The following is a 20,698-nucleotide window of genomic DNA, read 5'->3' as shown; positions in this document are numbered from 1 at the left end:
TAACATTCAGACTTTATACTTAAATGGCAACAGCGCACGCAACACATGTACTTCAGATACTTTATTAGAAACCCTGACCTCATCTGTCCGCAACAGCACCCCCCAGCCCATCCGTCCCTCCTTCAGCTGTGGTGGGTGCAGGGTCCGAGGGCCTCACTGGGCAGTGACGGCGACCCTGGGCGCTGGTGCTGGGGGCCCCCGTGGAATGGGCACTTGGGGGGCTGCCTTCTGGCTCCTCTCTGCAGACAAGCGCTCCAGGCGCTCTGTGTAGAAGCCGTTGAAGTCGAGCCTGAGGGGTGAGGACGGGGCTGGAGTGTCTGGGCACCCACCCTGTGGTGGCTACAGGACCCTGCATTAGGTGGCAGGGACATCCTTCCATCGCTATCCGCCCACGGCCCCCATCTCACTGCTCATCTGACTCGGGGTGACACTGTTGCTGGGGGAAGGTAGAGGGCTGAAGGGGGTCCTCCTTGGGTCCTGGCCCGGGAGCACTGCGGAGAGTGAGGCTGACCGAGGTCCATGGACACGGACCGATGGTGGGGGCATTGCCGGACGGCTTGCCTGTTACTGGGGAATGCACACCAGGGAACCGAAGCGTGTTGTCACTTCAGGGAGTGACGGGGGACCAGCAGCATAAGGAGGCCAAGGACAGACAACCTCAGGCCTGAGCAGAACTGGCCTCATGTTGTCTGTGCTGACCCGAGTGGGTGAAGGTGAGAGACGACAGCAGGGAACCTGGGCCTCGCAGTCACGCGGGGGCAGGGACAGGGCTCACAACAGGAAAGCTGCCCACACCCACCTGGAGATGACGCTGGCCATGCCGTGCTCGCAGTCGCTGGTACTGTAGATGCTCAGCCGGGCCAGGAGGTCAAGTAGATGGGCTGAAAAATTCTTATCAAACTTATTGATGGTGGCCTCGAAGCTGGAGGCCAGCTGAGGCGTGTCCACATGCTCGGCCAGGTGCTGGAAGACAGGAGCCCAGCTTGCCTTGACCTTCCTTTTAAGTTCTTCCAATAGAAGAAAGGACTTCAAGAAGGTTCCAAGTGATAAAAGGTATAGGTAGGGCATCATAAAAGTTCCTGAGACCACCCTAGCCGATTTGGCTCAGTGGATAGAGTGTCGGCCTGCAGACTGAAGGGTCCCAGGTTCAATCCCAGTCAAGGGCACATGCCAAGGTTGTAGGCTTGATCCCCACTAGGGGATGTGCCGGAAGCAGCCTATCAATGATTCTCTCATCATTGATGTTTCTATCTCTCTCTCCCTCTCTCAAATCAGTAAAAATATATTTAAAAAAAAAATAAATGAGGTCCTGAGACCACAGGATGGAGCCGCCCTGGGCAGCTGGGCCTCTTCTCCTGGCCACAGGGCACCAGGGTTTTCTTTGTGCAGCTCAGACTTCAGCACAGTCCGTGTTTTTTTCTGCCCATGAGGGGACGAAACAGGGACCATGGGAGCTGGCGCCTGAACCCATGACCCCTCCACCCATGGACCTGCATGCTGGCATCTGAGAGCGGCCTGACCTTCAGGTAAGGAAAGACTCTAACCTATACTTGCTGAGTGCCAGGTTCTGCTGGGCGGCCCTACAGCTCAGCCCTGAACCACCGCCTGTTGTGCAGATAAGCCGGCCTCACCCTGGCGCTCAGGGGATTTCTGTGGCTTGTGTTTGGAACCTAATTTTAAGATGGTTGTCTTTTAATCAAACTCAAGCCAGAAATGAAAGGGTGGTAGCGGGTTTAGTTTTTAAGTATTAGAATCGTAACACTGTCAAATCTCTCAGGAAGATGGAGGACCTGCTGGACTAACCCCCGAGGCCACGTACCTTCCTGGCGAGCTCCTTCCGGGCACGCTCCTCCGCCCGCTCAGCCTCGGTGGGCGGCCCCTGCATCGTGCCGTGTTCCAGAGTCAGGCGGCCCAGCTCATCGTCCAATTTCATGCTCTGTGTAAACCTCTTGAGGGCCCAAAGAAAACTTTCATTACAACCTATTTGGTCCCATGAAACGCCCCCTGCATCCGGGACATCTGCAGACTCGAGGACAGAGGGTGGGCCTTCTGGGAGGCTGCAGACAGGTCAACACCATTCCCGTCTGCCCCAACGGCTTATGGACCTATTTTTCTGAAAACACTTGCTTTTCATGGTGTTCTCCAGTTTGCAACCCCATATATGGCTCCTAAATGTCTGAGGAACCAAGTTCACATGCTCCTGACCCCTCTGTCATCAGCCAACACATCCCAGGCTTAGTCTGCCTTCACACTGGTTCAGACGTCCCAGTAGCCTTCAGCCCTGGTGAACCCCCGCGTCACCCCATCTGCCTCCTGACACTGTTTTCTGTACCACTGCTTTTGAGCCACTGCTTAGGACAGGCGCCCAATAAAAATGAAATCAAATAAGTTCTGACAAGAAGAATGCAAGGTGTTCAGCAACAGGCCCAGACAGAGACCCTGCAGCCGGGGTTCCTGCCCACGGGCCAGGTGGGCTCAGGAAGGACACTCAGGAGCACCTGCTGGCTGATGGACAGAGAGGGATCAGGGTGGGCAGGGCTGCGGCACGCACCTGCATGCAGTTAGTGAACATGACGCACACGGACATGAGCTTGGAGAAGACCTTGAGCAGCTCGGGGTTGGTGAGCATGCAGTCCTTCAGGCAGTTGTCCAGGAAGCTTGTGTGGTGCCCCAGCACATCGTCGATGTTGGAGGCCTGCAGGGAGCACACCAGGTTGACGTGTGCCCCCGGGGCTTCAGCCCTGGCTTTGCACACATTCGTGTTATTTCCATTTAAAAACTGACCCTGTGGTCTTTGGGGGAAACTCCTATACCACTAACAGGAAGTAATACTGAACATGCCCCCAAAGTCCAAGGTTTTGATCCCTAAAGACAGGAAGCAAGAAGGAAACACTGCCACTTGCCACTTCCTGCTTCTGGAATTTGGTGGCAATTGATCTTTTGGCTGAGAAGCCCCAGAGGGCCCAGCACGTGCTGGTGGGAGCGCAGGGCCCCCAGTTCTGAGGCTCTCAGAGCTCCCAGAGGACAAGGCGTCCACGATGTTCAACAGCTTGGTCCTGGGGCTACAGGGTGTGTGGGAGCAGATCCCCCACGCCACACAAACCACCCTGTCACGTGAGGAAGGACAGCGTGTGTACAGAGGTGCAGCTTCTCCCAATGAGGCTCTGAGTGAGGCCTCGCTGGTGGCATCACCCTAGCACCTTCCTCTCTGAGGACCTTGCAATGTGAGAGCCCGGGTTGCTGCAGAGTCTAAGTGTTACAGCAGTTACGTCAGAACTCACGGACTTCAGGTTTTTCTCGAGGATGTGCCAGGTGGGCTCCATAACCTCGAACATCATGTAGTACTGAATGTTCTGGACAAAGTTCAGCATCCGCTGGCGCAGCGTGAAGGCGCCGGCAAACCTGGGTGAACAGAGACATCCCAGAGACACTGTGGAGCTGGCGCCTGTACAAGACCCTCCTGCTCCCCGCCCTTCCCCAGCCCCAGCGTGTGCAGGTGGTCGGCAGGTACACCTGCTCTGAGCACAACCCACGATGCAGCTCCTGAGGCTCAGACACAGGCACAGCAACACCTGGGGCCACAGACCAGCAGGCAGAGTGCCTCAGGCTTAAAGAGGTGGAGTGCTGACACCACAAGGTCCCCACCCTGGGAGGAGGCTCAAGGTCCTCCGAGGGCTCCCGCCCAGACGGGGTGGCAGGCCCACAGGTCTGTGCAGGCGGCTGGGGGACAGGGCAGTGACCTGGGCACCTGGTGGTCAGCAATAGCCCTGCACCGCATGGGTGTGCATCCTAGGACTGCTGCCCCGTGTGGACAGAGAACGCACCACTTGGCGGAGTGCAATGCGTGCTGCTTGGCGGCCTTGTTGCTGATCCAGACGCTGCAGAGCTGCCGCTCCACATGCTTGCAGTAGAACATGTGCCGGAACAGCATCTGGTAACGCGTCAGGGCCTTCCTGCGGAGGAGAGGGCGTGAGATTCCACCGACACCTGACATCATAAACGAGGCTCCGGCTGTCACTGACACACAGTTCTGCATCTGGGCCACCAGGCTACCCGGTAACCCCCACAGGACACAAATGGCTACAAAACAATGCAGTGGGCAGGCACATCTGATTCTTCTGCCTGAAAACTGTTCACTGAAGCTGGGGCCCAGGGACCCACTCACCTGTTAATGATCAGCGACAGCGGCCACTTGACCACGTAGTCGAAAGAGAAGGCCTCCAGGCCGCTGAGAGAGAGCTCCGTGGGGTCGGCCTGCACCATGGCCTTCTCCTGCTTGGTCTCAATGGCCAGAACCCGCAGAAGCTGAGTGATGAGGTCATGAGGCATCAGGTCAATCTTGGGGGAGAGAAACAGAAGAACATGGAGTATGAGCCCTTCGCAAAGTGTGCAGATGTCTAATCGCTGTGCCCTCACCTGAAGGCAGTGCAATAACGTACGGTAACTGTAACGGAAAAAAGTGTTCTTTTTTATTTTGTTAAATATAGAACACTTCACAAATTTGGGTGTCAACCTTGCGCAGGGGCCATGCTAATCTTCACAAAAACCAGTTAATACACAATGAAGGGGGGAAAAAACAGGATCATCTCAACTGAAGCAGAAAGAAAACCTGTCAGGCACTGGACCTTAATTGTTTTTTTTTTAAATGTTTTTATTGATTTTAGGGAGAGGAAGAGAGAGGGAGAGAGGGATAGAAACATCAATGATGAGAGAGAATCATCGATCAGCTTTCTCCTGCGTGCCCCCTACCAGGGATCAAGCCCACAACCTGAGCATGTGCTCTGACCGGGAATGGAACCATGACCTCCTGGCTCATGGGTCGACACTCAACCACTGAGCCACACTGGCCAGGCTCCTGGGCTTTATTTCAACCATCTTTCTCAGGTAAAGGCCCACCTTGAGGTCGTCCTTGAAGGGGTCTGTGTTGGCGGTGCTCATGCGCAGGGCCAGCTCCAGCAGCGCCTCCAGGCGTGTGGGCGTGATGTCGTCCACTGGCTTCTTTAGCTCTTCTTCTGTGAGGTCCATGAAATGCACAAAGAAGTCCCCCTGGTCCATCAGGAAGTAGCGCTTGATGGACCTTGGAGAGGTGACAGGCAGACATCAGTGAGACCACTGGGGATGCAGACCAGCCCAAACTCTGGAGAAACGGTGGCAGGTGACTGACAAGAAAAAACCACATGCACACACAAAGGGCTCTGGCTACATGCATGCAAAGCGACATGACTATGGTCAGTTGCAATGAGCAGCTCTCTTGGGCAGGGGCACAAGACCATTGTGCCAGGACCTGCAGGGCAGCTGCCAGAAAGGGGTCCCTGCAGGCCAACGAGGGGGGTGCAGAGGGGTCACTATGGGAGCCAAGGAGGGGCCTGGGGACCCTGGGCAGGGAGCAGGCTGTGTCCACAGGTATCAGGCAGTTAGACTGGCGATGACCTGGCCGTGTGCCCATTTGTAAAACGACAGATGGAACTGGTGGGAGCTCCGTGTCTTAGGCAAACCTTCTGCACGTTTGCCCACACTAACACGGCGGAAGCGCACACCTCAGGTGCGCCACGAGGTCCTGCTCCTCCATCAGGAAGTCCAGGAGCACTTTGCTGGCGTAGTTAAATGCCTTCTCAATCTGCTCCACATATGCTCGCTCCTTCAATGTATAGATGACCTCTTTGGCCACTGGGCAGGTGACATCATGACCACACTCTCTGACCACATTTAGGTACTTTCCTGAAAAGAGATGGAAGTAAGATTAAACATTCTGTTGTACATACAAGTCGTGGCCCACACACAAGCTAGAGGACTGGACACAGAACAGACTGTGAGAACAACTCTGGAACCTGCTCTAGCCATAGAGCAGGTCACCAACCGATGTCAGAAGCAGTGGTTTGTTGTCACTGTTTACATCTGATTTCTCTAATCGAGAGCATGGAAACAAAAGCCCTGAGAACCAGCTTCTAAATCATCTCCCAACCCCATCCCAGACAGCCCTGCTCTCACCAAATGCCCAGACCCTGCTGACTCCCCATTCACGTCTCTACATCAGGTTCCTGCCCCAGTGGGGTGACTAAGAACCCAGTGGGCCTGTGTCCTTGATAGTTTTCCCTGTAATGTGTGCAATATTGTGATATAACAACAAATATTTGGTTTTCGTCCCAGTTTCCAGCACTGAGTTCCTAAAACCCTTGGAATCTTGTTACTCAGAAGCCCCTCCACTCATACCTGAGTTTATGCTAATGAGGTGACCCTTGGCAGGCCCCAGAGAGCTGAAGGTGAGGCTGGTGGCCAGAGGTACCAACCAGGTGATGAGAAGGCTGGAACTTTCAGCCCCACCCTTATGTCTGGGGGGGGGGGGGAGGGGGGGGGCTAGGGGCTGGGATTGAGCTAATCACCAGTGGCCACTGACTTACCCAATTGTGCCCATAGGATGGAACCTTCATAACCCTCAACAAAGGGGTTTGAAGAGTTCGGGTTGGTGAACATGTCCACCTGCCGGGAGGTGGTGCACCCCAGCTCCCTGGGGACAGATGCTCCTGTACTGGGATCCTTCTAGATTTCACCCCACAAACCTCTTCACCTGGCTGTTCATCCAAATCCTTTATCAAATCCTTTATAATAAGCCAGAAACTTAGTTGCTAAATTGTTTCCGAGTTCTGTAAGCCACTCTAGCAAATTATCAAACGTGAGGAGTCTTGGGAACCCCCAATTTGTAGTCAACTTGGTGGCCTGGGACTCATGGCTGGCATCTGAAGTGGGACAGTCTTGAGGGACTGAGCCCTGAACCTATGGGGCCTGCATTGCATCCGGGTAGTGTCAGGATGGAGTCAGACTGCAGGACACCCAGCTGGTGCCCAAAGAGAACTGGGGACCTGGTGTTGGTATGTAAATCTGGCGTCAGTGTTGTGAGAAAGGTTTCCTCTAAGTAGCAACCAAGTTCTGAAAATGCAATAGTTATGAGGAAGGAGAGGTACCTACTGAGACAACCTCTTAGGCTCAGGGAACAAATGCAGCCAATCAGACCACAGGAACCAGACACAAAACCAGCACAGCCCGGCGCCTGCCTGCCCACCCCTGCCCACCCCACCCACTCCCAGGACACAATCACAGAGGACACTCAGCACGTCTGGGAGGATGGGGCCCCTCCTGAGGCCTGCTGTTCCCCCTCCCCCACCCCGGGCATCACCTGTGCTGAGCACCTTGCCCGCCATCTTCTGCAGGAAGGATGGGATCTGTCGCTGCACCACAGTGTACCGCTGGTCCCAGTACCTGTCGTTGTAGTCCTCCTGGATCTTCTCTTTCCGCAGCTCGTGCTCCTCGACCATGAACTCGCTGAAAGCAGGAAGCCATCTTGGGTCACAACCATGAAGGCCAAGCACAGTCTCACTACCGTTAATTCTCAACTGTGAATTAATCAAACCTTCCAACCTCACTTGGGGTTGCGAGGTGACCTGGGGCCAGAGAGAGCTGGGGTCACAGAACAGGATGGGAGGCTGGTTGACCTCTCAATGGAACCAGCCCTTCCTTTCACCATGCATGTGGGTAACAGGGCATGTTGGGGACGCTTTCCTGCCCATCAGAGCCCAGACCCCTCACATGCTGTCTCAAATATCACCTACGCACCAGGACCTCAAAATTGCATCCTTTACTCAGCCCATCGCACCAGCTTTTATTTGGGTCATTAGTAGAGAAACTATTCCTAGACCACAAGTCTATTAGTAAGATATTTTGACAAGCCCTGGACCATCTGGCTCAGTGCTCAGAGCATCGGTCCATGGACCGAAGGCTCTTGGATTCGAGTCCAGGCCAAAGGCATGTACCTCGGTTGCAGGTTTGTCCCAGGCCCCTGTCCAGACACATGTAGGAGGCAACCAACTGATGTTTTTTTCTCATGTCAATGTTTCTCTCTCTCTCTCACTCCCCCCTCCTCTTTCTCTAAAAAAAACAATGGAAAAAATATCCTTGGGTAAGAATTAAAAAAAAAAAGGGGGGGTATTTTGACAAATACACTGCTCAGCCTTTTGGCTAAAATCAAGTGTAAAATGTTCTGACAAATAAATCTCAACCCAACAGAACTCTTTGTGAGCTGACGTATTTCGTCGTATGCGTTTATATCCGTCACACTGAGGAGCCCACACAAAGGCAGCTAAGAGGCCAATCTGGGTCCTACACGTCCACCACGCAATAGAATAAGCTGAAGAGCCGCCTGCCCGCCCTCCACATCCCCAGCCCCACCTGTACGGGTCATTGATGATCCCCCTGTAGATCCACTTCTCCAGAATCTCAAAGTAGGGCACGCTGGCGGCCTTGGTGAGGTACAGGCACAGCTCCTGCGCCTGGCTGTCACCTGTGTAGTTGAAGCTCCGGTCGTGGAGGAGGCTCAGGGTGGACCCCCCAACACACTCACCTTTATCCACCGAGGTGGCTGCAAGGGGAAGAGGTACTCAGTGCTGAGAATGGGGAGGCCACGCGGAGCCTCACCTCCAACCTCCTCACGGGACAGGTGCTCTTTATGGGATACACCCAAAGCTGTAGTTGCAAATAAAGTTTACCAGAGCTTCCAGTTTCCTCCCGCGAATTAGGAAAACATGAAGCTCCACAGCTTTGGCCTCACAACCACGGTGACAAAAGCAAGACACGAATGACTAGCAAGCTGGCCCAGGGGTCCCTCCTGCGACACTACCCGTCCCATCTTCACATCTCAGTGCTCCATCACAGGACCTGTCTGCATGCGCCCCGCCCCCTACAGGCTCTCCTGGCCTGGGGGAGACGTACCCAGGGAGGCCAGGATGTCCACGGTGCGCATGGCCGGCTGCACGTAGAACCAGAGCTTCTGCAGTGACAAGAGGCCTTGCCTCTGCAGCTGCTCCAGCTGCGTCACCAGGATCAGGTACTCCTTCACCAGGGTCCTCATGGCAGCCGCCAATGCATGGTTCACCTGCCCGTATTCGAAGGAAGACTTCTCCTCGATGAACCTATGAGGAAAGGAAGCATCCAGCACCTTGAGAAGCTGCGAGCTACCTTTTCAGATGAGGTTACACATTCTGTGTTTGCTCTCAGGCCCAGACTGGGCTCCCTGCACCTGTCCCCAGGCCCTTCACATCGTGCTAGGAGTGAAGCTGGTTGGCACACGCTCCGGGGCCAAGTGTGCCTGAGAAGGCCAGTGTCCAGCACCTACCTGGTCACGGTGGAGTAGCTGGCAGCCACTGGGAGGATCCTGTTCACCAGCTCCCTGATGGACAGGTCCAGGTTGGGGTCCACGAGGAAGGTCCGGCTCTGTCTCCCGGTGAGGGGCTGGGCGGTGATGTATCTGCCATCCACACCTACCAGCACGTAGAGCAGGTCCTCCACGACGGCCGACTCCTGGGCGGCCAGGGGCAGGGAGCCTGTGGGTTGCAAACACCAACTGGGGCCACACGCCTTGACTCAGAGCTCCCCTTTCCCACAGGCCTCTCTCCTGACCCAATCTACCTGCTGAAAGTCACGCTCTCACTCATTCTCCTCTGTGTAATTTCCTCAAATAACTACAGATATAAGAACTAGCTGTTCATTTGGCTTCAAATGAGCCCATCGGGGCACAAAAGGCTGAAATTCCAAACCACCAGGAGGAACAGCGCTGACCGTCGGCAGGCTGGGAGCCCATCGGAGCCTGAAAGCACTAGGCAGGCAGAAACCTCTACACGCAGGAACCTGCCTGCACTTAAAAGACACAATCAGGAATCTGAAAAGCACGTCCAATGGGGTCTGCGAGCAGTGCTTATTACAGCTTGGTAAGTCTGGTTGCTCTGGGATAAAAGGGACCTGAAAACACTTACAATTTCTATCATAAACACACAATGAGATACCACCCAACGGACTTGAGGACAGTCCCAGGCCACTGAGTAGGGCTGCCACCAAATGCCTCAGGGCCCAGGCGGCTCCCAGCTCTAGAGCGACCCTCAGTGTCCCCCCTGACACCTGCTGGGACAGATGGGGACCTGGAGGCAGTACCAGGAGAAAGGTGTCTCTGAGAATCACCCCTGTTGGCCATACACAAGCTGCCCTGGGGTTCCTGAGACCAGGACCCGGCAGCACGATCACACGGCACCACATCTGCAGGTTACAAACCTGCTGGCAGCACACACACACACCACACCCCCTGTCTACCTGTGGGCACAGGATGGGCTCTGAGCACAGTGGCCACCTGTCCATGGAGTCACCACACAGGCAGTTAGAGGTAAGTGCTTCACATACCTATAGGCACAGCTGTGTCCGTGCTCAGGCCTGAGCCAGTGAGAAAATCCCCGACCAGCGTGGGCCTCTCGTACACCCACGCAGGGAAGATGGGGAGGCGCTGGCCTGAATTTTTTTTGTTCTGCTTGTCTCGAAGCATCTTTCTTGTAAGCTCCAGAGACTGGTGAGAATTTTTTTTAAAGCAAAAAACAAAGATATACTTTTAGTACACACAGTTAAAACTAACATCCCTGAGCACAAGCGTTCAATAAGTACATGTATAAATGAAATGACTCTGAGCCCGTCACCATGCAAGGGGCTGGGGGCAAAAGAGATGGAGACCCAGGCCCTTGACAGGGTGTGGGTCTGTGCAGGGCCCCCATATTAAGGGGGACTGGCAGTGAGGGCACCTCACCAGGGCAGGCTGGCCCTCGGGACCACCTGTGCTTTCTCCTGGCAGTTCAAAGTCTAGACATGAGCTGCTGGGTGAAGACATGGCCCCAGCGACAGATGGTTGGAGAAGGGGTGCCCCATCTGAGCCCTTTGGGTACAAGGGACGGATGGAGAGGGCCACACTAGGAAAGGCTGGCTCCAGGCGCACGCATGGAGCAGTGTCCTCCTGAGGGACTGGCCGCCAGAAGCTGACCAGGGCTGTGGGGGTGGCTTTCAGAAGCACTGGCTTAGGAGTAGTGAGAAAGGCAGGGGCAAACTCAGTTTCCTCATCTGTCACACGGGGTGCCGGTGCGAGGGCTTTGTGAGGTGCTGGACCCAGCACATGCCCACCAGTGCTGGCCATTGTCCCTTTCACAGCTGCTGTGCTCAGCAAGCACATACTAAGCTCAGACCCTCATGGGGACACAGCTCTGTGGGGCTTGAAGGCCGAGACAATGCTGTGAGCAGACGACGTACATCAAAAGAAGAGGGCAGTACATAAACTCAGAAGCGAGACAGAGCAGTAAGTATAGGAGAAAATGATCTAGAGAAAATGTCTATCAAGTATAATTTTAAAAAGACAAATGGCTAAAAATTAACAGAGGGAAATGGAAATTGCAGTTTGCATTGGCTGAACCCACACAACTGCCTTGGAGCAGGCGAGTCCCCCTCCTGGGTGGGACAGAACCTTCCTGCCCCAGTTCACCGTGCCCAGGGTCCTGTCCACACACAGCTAGTCCCGATCAGCGTCTCCACGTTCAGACTCATCTTCAACAGATGACAGTGAGATGTGCACCCCCTGCTGGCACTCCCTGCCCTGGCTGCTGTGAATGTGGGCCTGTGGGCGGCGGGTCACAGTACCTGCTGCAACGTGGAGCCCGTGGCCACACTGCCAAGCTGCTTCCTCAGCTCCTCGAGCTCCTGCATGGAGATCCTGGAGGCCGTGGCAGGGGCGCTGAAGCTAGTGGTGCTGCTGGCAGTCACCGTGGCTGCCAGCTCGGCTCTTTCTCTCGCATTCTGCTGTAAATACTGCAGAGTCTGCACACACAGAACCCTGAATGACAAGGGGCTGCACACGTCTGCACTCTGCCTGGCACCGACACCCCACCCCTTTTTTTCCCACCCCCAGTGACCACATGAAGGGTGAGAGCAGACGCTCCCATCAGTCCTCAAGCTGCAGTCTGGTCTCCCAATGCTTCCTGCCACCAGGTTCAAGTCTTCCACTCACAAGGAGGGACCCTCCAGCTGCTTTAACAGCCAATTCCCAAACTCCATTCCCAGGGGCACTGCCTTTTCGCTACACCTGACTGGCCCCCTCCCTGTCCTTGGCACTGAAGGGTGCGCCTCCACCCGTGAATAGACCCTGAGCTTGGGAAGCAGGAGGAAGGTCCTAATGCATTCCTGGGTGTTCCATGTGCCATGGCTCCCCCAGCTCGATATGTGCTTTTCTTAGCATCAAGTACACAGCTTTAAACTAACAAAAAACATGGCACGAAACAACAACACCCCCCCCCCGCCCCCGCCCCGCGAGGTAACTACTGTCAGTACTTCCCGTGTTTCTGGCTACCACTCTGAGCTATTTTCAGTCTGACAGGCGGGCAGAACAGGAGGGGCACCCGCCACAGCAGGGTCATGAGGCGTTACCTCTACCGTGCAAACCTGTGTGCTGACAACACTCGCCAGAACTGCCCCACAAGGCAGGCTCCCCACGCGCCTTCCCTGATAAGCCTGACCCTGAGCCTGCCAGTTACCTCTTTGTCCTCCGTGAGCTTTGACAACAGGTACACCAGTGGGTCAAGGTTCCTTGTGTTTTTCGATTTCAGTTCATCATATTTCTTCAGAAAGTCTTCTGGAGTACGAGAAAATTCTGCTATTTTAACCTCAAAAGAACAAACACAAGTGATTTAGTGACAATAACGAAGAACTTTAAAAAACATCTTCCAGAAAATTAAACACAAAGACCCACGTGGAGTAAAATTCGGTGGGCTGAGTAGTAACCATACGTCGCTGAAATAAAGCTAAGATGGCGCCTCAGTCTGTGAAACCATTCTCCTCCGAGGCTTCCCTTCCCGAGCCCGGTCACAGAATAACCCTGTATTTCTCCCCTGGTGGCTATGCCTTCATTTTACTCTGTTCCCTCTTGAATTTATTACCATGTACTGGTTCAGGGGTTAAGTTTTCTCACTGGTTTTTAATGCTTCCCCTGTGATAGATTAAACGTAATGTGTGTTCCTAAGTTAACGTGCTCAGTGAATCTTGCTTTTTTCTTTTCTTTGTTAATCCTCAATGAGGATATTTTTTCCACTGATTTTTAGAGAGTAGAAAGGAGGGGTGGAGGGAGGGGGAGAAGGAGAGGGAAAGAGAGAAACATCAATGTGAGAGACACATCGATTGGTTGCCTCCTGCACATTCCCCAACCGGGGCCGGGGATCAAACCTGCAACCCAGGTATGTCCCGTCCCCTTGACCAGGAATCGAACCGAGCACCGGCCAACATTCTAACTACTGAGCCAAACTGGCCAAGGCTCAGTGAATTTTTCTAATTATCTTTGTGCCAGTATTAAGCTGGTTCAATACCTAAAGCTTCTTAATGTGTTTTTTAAAAGATTTCAAAGTTACCTTTTACTGCAGATCTATAATTTTGAATCACATATCTTTTGAATAAAGAAAAACAGTACACTTTAAAGAGATTTCAGTGTGGCCACGGTGTCAGCAGAGGCACTGAGCTGAGCAGACACTTGGTCCATGGAAAGCACTTGCCAAGTTGTCTGACATCATCGCTGGCACGGCTAGGGCACCCCGTCAGGAGCCAGGGAGGTGAGCTCTGTGCACAGCACAGGGACGGGCTGCCTTCACCAGCGACAGCCGCGCAGGGATGGGCACTCACCTTGGCACTGTGTGCAGACACAGTGGTTGTGACGTACGGGGTCCTGTTCTTCTGCAGGAGATCAATGTAGACCTCGGCGCCATCCCCTCCATGTACACGCAGCAAGCTGAGCAGCTCATTGACATCGTGGTGAATCCGAAATTCACTCATAGTTTTGGCCCTGAGACATCACAATATGTTCTCCTAAAGGTAAGAGGAAAGCTACTTACAAAAACAAAACCCTATTAGTAAGAAATTTTTAAAGCAACCAATTTTGGCCAATGTCAGGTCTAGGGGAAACGAAATCACCATGTGGGCCCCTCGTGGACCACAACCACCTATGCCAGCTGTCTACTCCCCGAGGGCTTGTTTCTAGGGTGAGTTCTCTCCCTGCAGGTGGCGCTCTTGGTAGCGTTTGTCGTTTCTTACAGGCGCGGTCTCCAGTGGACACGTTCCCTTTGGCAATCCACACTCCAGCCGGTTTCTAGGCCCACTCCGGCCCACTCCTCAGCTCGGGAGCCTGCAGGTGCAGACTGTGGACTCCAAGGCCTGGGCCCTCCTCACCCTGGGTGACATCACCACGCAGGGCTCTGGGCCAGTGGCTGGCAGACAATTTTCTTGTCTTGGCTGGGCAGACCCAGTGAACCTGGATCTACACAGGCCTAAGCTACTGCCCCGTCCCAGCTCGGTATTCAAACTGTTCCAGTCCACGAGGCCCACATCTGGTTCTCAAATCCTGCGCTGTTTCAGGTTTGCGGGCTCTCTGCACTCTGGCACCTAGGGCATTTCCTTCTCCTGCCCAAGCTTGGCTATATATGCAGAAGCTTTGGGGAAAATTGCTACACATTTCCTGTGCATTTGAGTTGGGTGGGATTCCACTTCAGCTCAGTCTACCCTGTCAACCAGATGTCCCAGGGTCTCACCATTAGATACAGAACCCTCTGGCATCAAAGTCATAACTGAGATGTCCCCAAGGGGACAGCAGTGGCCTGCACTGCAGTTTGTTCTCCCACTGATGACTGGCCCCGTTAGCCATCACCATCAACAGTGCTGATAAAAGGGAGTGAATAAACACACCGGGGTAATTAACTATAGATTAAAAAAATAAAAATGAGCAAATTTTACATGCTTCACATAAACATTTCAGTCTACCTACGTAAGGTTCTTAACTTCAGATCCATGAACAACAAAAGAACAGCTATCAAGGACAGTCATGTCTCTCTGTGAATTTCCTGAGAGGCTTTTAATAGATCCTCAAAGGCTCTGTGACCCAGAAAAGGTTAGGAGCCACTGTGCTGACAGCTGCAGTGAAGACACCCAAGTCCAACAAAACACCAATAGACGACCCAGCCCACACTCCACAGCTCATTACCAATGAATATTACTTGTAACTGTGACCTTGGGGGGTGGAAAACAAGTTCTCCGGATGTAATTACAGTTCACAATGTGTAAGCATCAAACACCGGCCAGGAGCAGTTGTCTCCAAACTGGGGGCAGAAGAGTAAGTCCGAGCTGGAACCCAGGCTGCCAGCGCAGGAGCGGCTACAAGAGGCGCTGACAGTAACGACAGCTGCAGCGGGAAGGGAGCAAGCAGCAGCAGGGCGCAGGCTGCGGGGCCTGGCTGAGCGTGTCCGAAACCAGCTCCCTCCAAGGAGGGGTGAGCAGTATACTCTCCCTGAGCTGCTGCAGAGATGCAATGCAGCAGTTCCTGTAAAGCCTGCACACATCAAGTTATTAAAAAAGCAGGTCAGACGTCACTGTTACTGCAAAGGCCAACCAACTGCAAATGTGCATTTTACCTGAGAAAGGGCTGGTTTTCCAGTAGGAAAACTGGATCTGACCCACTGACGCCCAAACCACTGCTACCTCGTTACTCCCAAAGGGCCATGAGCGAGGCGCTGCAAACCCAGCAAACAGAGAAGACAACAGAACTTCCCCCTGGCGACCTCGAGTCCAAGGGAACCAGTTTCCCCACATCCCATGTGGTTTCTGCGGGTTGTCCTTGTAAGCGCCGGACGCAGGATCCTTTGGCCATGTAAATAGCAAGGACACTGTTTACCGCGGCAAGCACACACACCTCCCCCAGACACAAGCGGGTTGAGAGAGCTCTTCTGAAGAAAGATCATGATTGAGTGTTTATTTAAAAACTGTCTTCCTGTCCCCATGTCTGAGGCACCCACTGTTCTCTGTGGATTTGGGAACAATTCCTGCAAGAATGGGGGCTCTCACCTGCAGGCAGGGCCCCTGAGGGACCCCTGGTTGTCATGGTGACTGGGAGGCTCAAGAGGCCAGGATGCTAAACATCAGCAGCATCCACACTAAATGCAACTCTGAAGAACATTTAATTGCAACGGCTCACTTGACCTCTGTGACACTCCAGAGTTCTCTCCATCAGTCAGAGCAAACGGACAGACTTCTGTGTGGGAAGGAAACCTACCTCGTCCACGCGTGAGCCGCCGCCTCAGTGGGCTAAGACGCCTACTTCACGCACACTGGTGAACAGAGGAAAGTGAGTCTCTGTTGAGAGTTCAAAGCTAATTTCTCAAACTGGCTTGAAAAGCATTTTTTAATATGTATTTATTTTTTTTTTTAGAGAGGGAGAGATAAACATCGATGACTGGCTCCTGCATGCCCCCTACTGGGTATCAAGCCAGAACCCAGGTATATGCCCTGACTGGCAATCAACCAATGACCTATGGGTGCATGGAACAACGCTCAACCAACTGAGCCGGAGTAGGGCTTGAAAACTTGTGGAAAACATCAACAACCCTAATGCTTTCTCAGAGGCAGAAAAAGTATAAAGTGATGAAAAGTCTGGGTCTGTCCAGTGCTCTTCCTGGGCATGTGAATGACCTGCTGGCGATGTAGCCACAACCTCCACTCCCAGAATGAAATGACCAAACTTTATTACATATTTTCAATTGCTTAAAGAAAAGCACCCGCCTAGCCCTTGCACGTATACATGCGCACGTCGTGCTCGATGCTGAAACATTCTGAGCCAGAGTCTGTGCGCACCTGGTCCACCCTCCAGTAAGTCTCATGCACACCTGCGTCCCTCATGTGTCTACCTATCACGTTTTAATCAGGTAACTGCTTGACCCCCTTGGATTTCTGCGCCGTGAGCTCCTGGCCAGCTCAGGAGCTGAGCGGCTGCAGGAGACGGGAAGGCAGGCGGAGTGTGCAGGGCCAGACCGGCCGCGAGAAGGACACGGGACTAAGGTAATGGAAGCCACTGAAGACCTTTAGACAAAGAAGACTCCCAATAAAACCTGAGTTTCCTGGGGACCTAGTTGGTGACTGGTTTGGAGACAATGACCCAGAGGCCGCCGCAGCCAGAGACAAAGCCCTGCGGGCGAGGGTGCCGGCAGCGGCCCGGGAGGGACCCTGCACCACTAGGACCTGGGAGGGACCTCAGCGTCCGCTTCAGGACTGAGCTGCCCCAAAGCACGGCTTCTGCTCCGCACGGGCTGGGGTTGGCTCGGAGGGCAGCCCCGCCGCGCCCGGCCCCTCGGCGCCCGTCCGCACTCACCGCCAGCGCCGCGCCACTGCTTACACCCGCTGAAATCCGCCGCGCAGCCCGTGCCGGAAGCGGAAGTGGCGCGTGACGTCACGTCCGGCCCCGGCAAGCTCGTGGACGGTGGCCGACAGGTTGTGGCTACGCGGCAAACCGGACGATGCAGTTGCCGCCCGCGGTGCACGCCCGCCTGGCGGCGGGGCCCGGGGCGGCTGAGCCGCTGCCCGTGGAGCGAGACCCCGCGGCCGGGGCCGCGCCTTTCCGCTTTGCGGCGCGTCTGGTACGCTTCCCGCGGGAGCATGAGTTTTTCGAGGTGCGTGAGTCGAGGGAAAGGGGAGTTGTCTAGGGGCAAGGCCTACAGCTGTGGAGGCGGGGCCTGGGCGGGGCCTATGGTTCCGCGGGGCGGGGCCTACAGCTGTGGGGCCGGGGTCTGGGCGGGGCCTACAGCTGTCGGGGGCGGGGCTAAGGCGGGGCGGGTCCCAGCCCGGGTGGGCGGGACCTTCAGTTGTGTGCCCACCGTGTTCTGTAGGAAGGGGACGTGCAGCGGCACCTCTACCTCCAGGACGTGCTTACGGGGGTGGCCGGGGTTCCCGAGAGGCCCAGGTGAGCTGCTCTGCGCCCAGCGCCGCCTCTCCTCGCCCCCCACTTTGTCCCCTTCCCGGGCCCCCAGTCCTGCCCCTCCCTGGTGACCTGTCACAGCGCTCTCTGCCTGAACCACCGTCCTAGCCCCGCTTTGTTGATCTCTCCACTACCTGGCTGGTCTCTGAAACTTAACTTCTCAACAAAGAAAGATCTGGGCCCTGGTAGGGTAGCTCAGTTGCTTAGAGCATCGTCCCTATGGGCCAAGGTTTTAGGGAACCTGGTCAGGACAGCTACAAGAATCAACCAATGAATGCATAAGTAAGTGTAACAACAAATTGATGTTTCTTTCTCCCTCTCCCTTTCACTCTCTCTAAAAATCAATAAGTAGTTTTTTTAAAAGAAAGTAAAAGAAAAGCTACAAAAAAGAAAGCAAGATTTGGAATTGGGAAAGAAACATTCGGAGCTTTATCAGACCACTTAAAGGGAAGCTGTCGACAGCCTAATGTTTTTTGTCAGCCAGCAATGGTTTCCTTTGCCAGGGTGCCTGAGTTTACCTGTCAGGTGGCAGGCTGCTGCCAGGTATTCGACATCCTGGAGGATTATGAGCATCACTACCACACTCTGCACAGAAACGTGTGCTCCTTTTGCAAGCGGGCCTTCCCCTCGGGACATCTGCTGGACACCCACATCCTGGAGTGGCACGATTCCTTGTTCCAGGTCCTGTCTGAGCGGCAGGACATGGTGGGTGAAGCAGTCATACTGGGGGCTTGGATGGGAGCTGTCTGCCTCAGGGTCAGAGCTCTCAGCTCTTGGGTGGGGCAAGACCAGGGCACCTTCCCTCTGCAGCCCCCATCCCTGTGGATGGCGGGACAGTGTCTCTGTTTTAGTATCAGTGCTTGGTGGAAGGCTGCACAGAGAAGTTCAAGACCAGCAAAGACAGGAAGGACCACCTGGTGAGACATCACCTCTACCCTGGGGACTTCCGGTTTGATAAACCAAAGAAAAGCAAAGGGTATGTGCAGCCACCCCTGGAATTCAGAGAAGCCTTTTGAGTATATACACACATAATCGATATATGTCTCTCACATCGATGATTCTCTCTCTGTCTCTCCCCCTCCCACGCTCTCTAAAAACCAATGGAAAAACAGCCTCTGGTGAGGATTAACCAAAAAAAAAAAAAAAAAAATTTAAAGGCAAAGTGAAATTGTTATACCTAAATTTATAAAAAGTGGCATCATAAGGTTCACTTTTGGCCTTGCCATAATCCTTCTCCTTAATCTGGTAGCCTAAAAATTACACAATGCCAAAATAGTGATAAAATGTCTGCAGGAAAAGACATAGTCTCTTTCTGGTGAGTTCATTTCTGTGGTAGACAGGGCTGCACCCGTCACCATGGCGAGCCCTGCAAGCCCCTCTGCTTTCCACAGCCTAGCCACTTCCATGGCTGCCATGGAAGTGCCGACAGAAGCCATGGGGGATGATGGGGACACCATGGAAGTCTGCTCTGAACACGTGATACCACCCCCAGAGCCCATGGGTGAGAAGCGGACCTACCGCCACAGGTCAGTAGCTGGCCTTTCTGAGGTTGTGAACGTGCTGGGAGAAAAAGGTGCTGGCTCCATTGGGCTTCTGTGGGAGCTGGGAGTCTGGCTGTTTTGGTTCTTGAGGATGACTTCGCGTCTCTGGCTCACTGCTTTCCGAAGCCTGCAGCGCAGGAATGCAGAGTGCTGCCCCCTTTTCCTCCTCTGCTTCTTTGCAACACGCTGTTAACTTCAGCGTTCAGAAGCAGTGCAGGATAGAGAGAAGCTCAGTTGTAATTGCTTAGGTTACAACTGTGAGTCTGTCTTTCTAGTATTAACTGCACTTTTATTGGGTTAAACTTGAGTTCAAATCTAATTTGGGGGAAATGTTGGACAAATTAAAAAAATCGCCAAGGAATCCAAACTGACATGAAAAGGACTTGTGTCCCTTCGCTGCCTTCGCACAGCTGCCTGGACTTTGGCCATCGAGTGAGTCTAGATACCAGTGGGCAGTTAGGGTTTCAGTGCAGGGAGGGTGACAGGAAGTCAGCTCTGGAGAGCTTGGTGGGAGCCAGTCCCCATAGGAAGCAGGTCAGAGGCACCGGCCAGCTACAGTAAGGAGCTGCCCAGGGCCCCAGAGCAAAGTCTGCAGGAAGGAAGAGCTGCCATTAGGAATGTTCCAGGAGTGAAAGAGCATTCTGGAAGAAGAGGAAAAGACTGCTCTAGGAATTGGGCTGTTTGTTGGTAGAAGGTATGATTCTTTAGTCTGAAGGTTTTTTCCATTTCAGAGTACCTTCCACCGTCTGTTTTGGTCAAGGTGCGTTGCGAGGATTTAAAAGCACCAAGAACAGAAATAAGCACTAGTGACAGCTGAGCCAGAGCGCGGGCCTTTGCCACCCTCATGTCTCGGTCCTTTGGGGGATGGCAGGATGACACCAGCTGCCAGTATCAGCGGGGAGTGACCACAGATTCGGCAGTGACTGCTCCCATCCCCTCCCTCTGTAGGGGCCATCCTACAAGTGTTCTTTATAAAGCATGTATTTTTTATTTATGGTCTCTAGTCATTTCTGTATTGTTGAACTAAGCAGGGAAATGAGCAATAATTACATTTGAGCACTTTGCTTTCAGCATTCAGCTTTCAGAAAGAATTATTATAATTATTTTTTATCCTCATCCGAGGATGTGATTTTTGTTGGTTTGTTTTTGTTTTTATTGATGAGAGAGAAACATTGACCAGAGATTGAACCTGCAACCTTTTGGTGTGCGGGACAGTGCTCCAACCAACTGGGCCACCTGACTGGCCAGGGCAGTTCTCAGGAAGATTTATGAAGTCTTGGCACCTCTGGAGGGGTGAGGGGGCAGGGTGCCATCAGTGAGAGCTTGTGCCTGTTTGAGAGACCCTGGGTCATCCTCTACTGAGCTCTGAGCAAACCTGACTAGGGGGCAGTGACAGAGAAGACTGACAGGTGGCGCCCGGGCAGTCGGTCAGTGCTGGGATGAAGAATGCCAGCTGGGGCAGCCTCCCCAAGGAGGGACAGCCACAGGCAGAGGGAAGGGGCTGGCACCAGAGCTGGAGTGCTTGGCTGGT

At 53.8% G+C, this 20,698-nt stretch overlaps 2 protein-coding genes and 1 pseudogene across 4 annotated transcripts; 1 reads left to right on the top strand and 2 right to left on the bottom strand.

Annotated features, from left to right (window-relative positions):
- Nucleotides 1-46: 46 nt before the first annotated feature.
- Nucleotides 47-17,155, bottom strand: TUBGCP2 (tubulin gamma complex component 2). Of its 3 annotated transcripts, none has more exons than XM_059661648.1 (18): nucleotides 17,024-17,155; nucleotides 13,516-13,698; nucleotides 12,381-12,509; nucleotides 11,491-11,667; nucleotides 10,219-10,378; nucleotides 9,164-9,371; nucleotides 8,761-8,960; nucleotides 8,221-8,410; nucleotides 7,172-7,317; nucleotides 5,538-5,718; nucleotides 4,897-5,077; nucleotides 4,166-4,338; nucleotides 3,825-3,953; nucleotides 3,282-3,402; nucleotides 2,552-2,695; nucleotides 1,820-1,948; nucleotides 800-963; nucleotides 47-289 (listed from the first exon to the last, which is right to left on the bottom strand). In XM_059661648.1, the coding sequence occupies exons 2-18, from the start codon at nucleotides 13,663-13,665 to the stop codon at nucleotides 154-156; spliced, it is 2,718 nt and encodes a 905-aa protein (XP_059517631.1). In that variant the 5' UTR covers nucleotides 13,666-13,698; nucleotides 17,024-17,155; the 3' UTR covers nucleotides 47-153. The 3 variants fall into 3 exon arrangements, with proteins under 3 accessions (XP_059517631.1, XP_059517632.1, XP_059517633.1); XM_059661649.1 differs by lacking the exon at nucleotides 17,024-17,155 and adding an exon at nucleotides 16,457-16,572; XM_059661650.1 differs by lacking the exons at nucleotides 13,516-13,698; nucleotides 17,024-17,155 and having other exon boundaries at nucleotides 11,491-11,683; nucleotides 12,381-12,511.
- LOC132215105 (U6 spliceosomal RNA) lies at nucleotides 4,478-4,542 on the bottom strand (annotated as a pseudogene).
- Nucleotides 17,156-17,168: 13 nt separating the features above from the next.
- Nucleotides 17,169-20,157, top strand: ZNF511 (zinc finger protein 511). The gene is made up of 6 exons (XM_059661662.1): nucleotides 17,169-17,321; nucleotides 17,538-17,611; nucleotides 18,130-18,331; nucleotides 18,478-18,602; nucleotides 19,018-19,152; nucleotides 19,899-20,157. The coding sequence occupies exons 1-6, from the start codon at nucleotides 17,169-17,171 to the stop codon at nucleotides 19,972-19,974; spliced, it is 765 nt and encodes a 254-aa protein (XP_059517645.1). The 3' UTR covers nucleotides 19,975-20,157.
- The last annotated feature ends 541 nt before the right edge of the window (nucleotides 20,158-20,698 follow it).

Source organism: Myotis daubentonii, chromosome 13 (assembly GCF_963259705.1).
Source record: "Myotis daubentonii chromosome 13, mMyoDau2.1, whole genome shotgun sequence".
NCBI lineage: Eukaryota > Metazoa > Chordata > Mammalia > Chiroptera > Vespertilionidae > Myotis > Myotis daubentonii.
The sequence above is the reverse complement of the archived record's forward strand: the minus strand, read 5'-3'. Positions and strand labels throughout refer to the sequence as shown.

Coding starts and splice junctions, on each gene's coding strand:
- TUBGCP2 (XM_059661648.1), bottom strand. CDS start 13,665: ATGAGTGAATTTCGGATTCACCACGATGTCAATGAGCTGCTCAGCTTG. Junction 4,339..4,896: donor CCTTCAAGGACGACCTCAAG/GTGGGCCTTTAC, acceptor CTCTCCCCCAAG/ATTGACCTGATGCCTCATGA. Junction 2,696..3,281: donor TCGAGAAAAACCTGAAGTCC/GTGAGTTCTGAC, acceptor TGCTCCCTGCAG/GCCTCCAACATCGACGATGT.
- ZNF511 (XM_059661662.1), top strand. CDS start 17,169: ATGCAGTTGCCGCCCGCGGTGCACGCCCGCCTGGCGGCGGGGCCCGGG. Junction 17,612..18,129: donor GGGGTTCCCGAGAGGCCCAG/GTGAGCTGCTCT, acceptor TTCCTTTGCCAG/GGTGCCTGAGTTTACCTGTC. Junction 18,603..19,017: donor AAACCAAAGAAAAGCAAAGG/GTATGTGCAGCC, acceptor TGCTTTCCACAG/CCTAGCCACTTCCATGGCTG.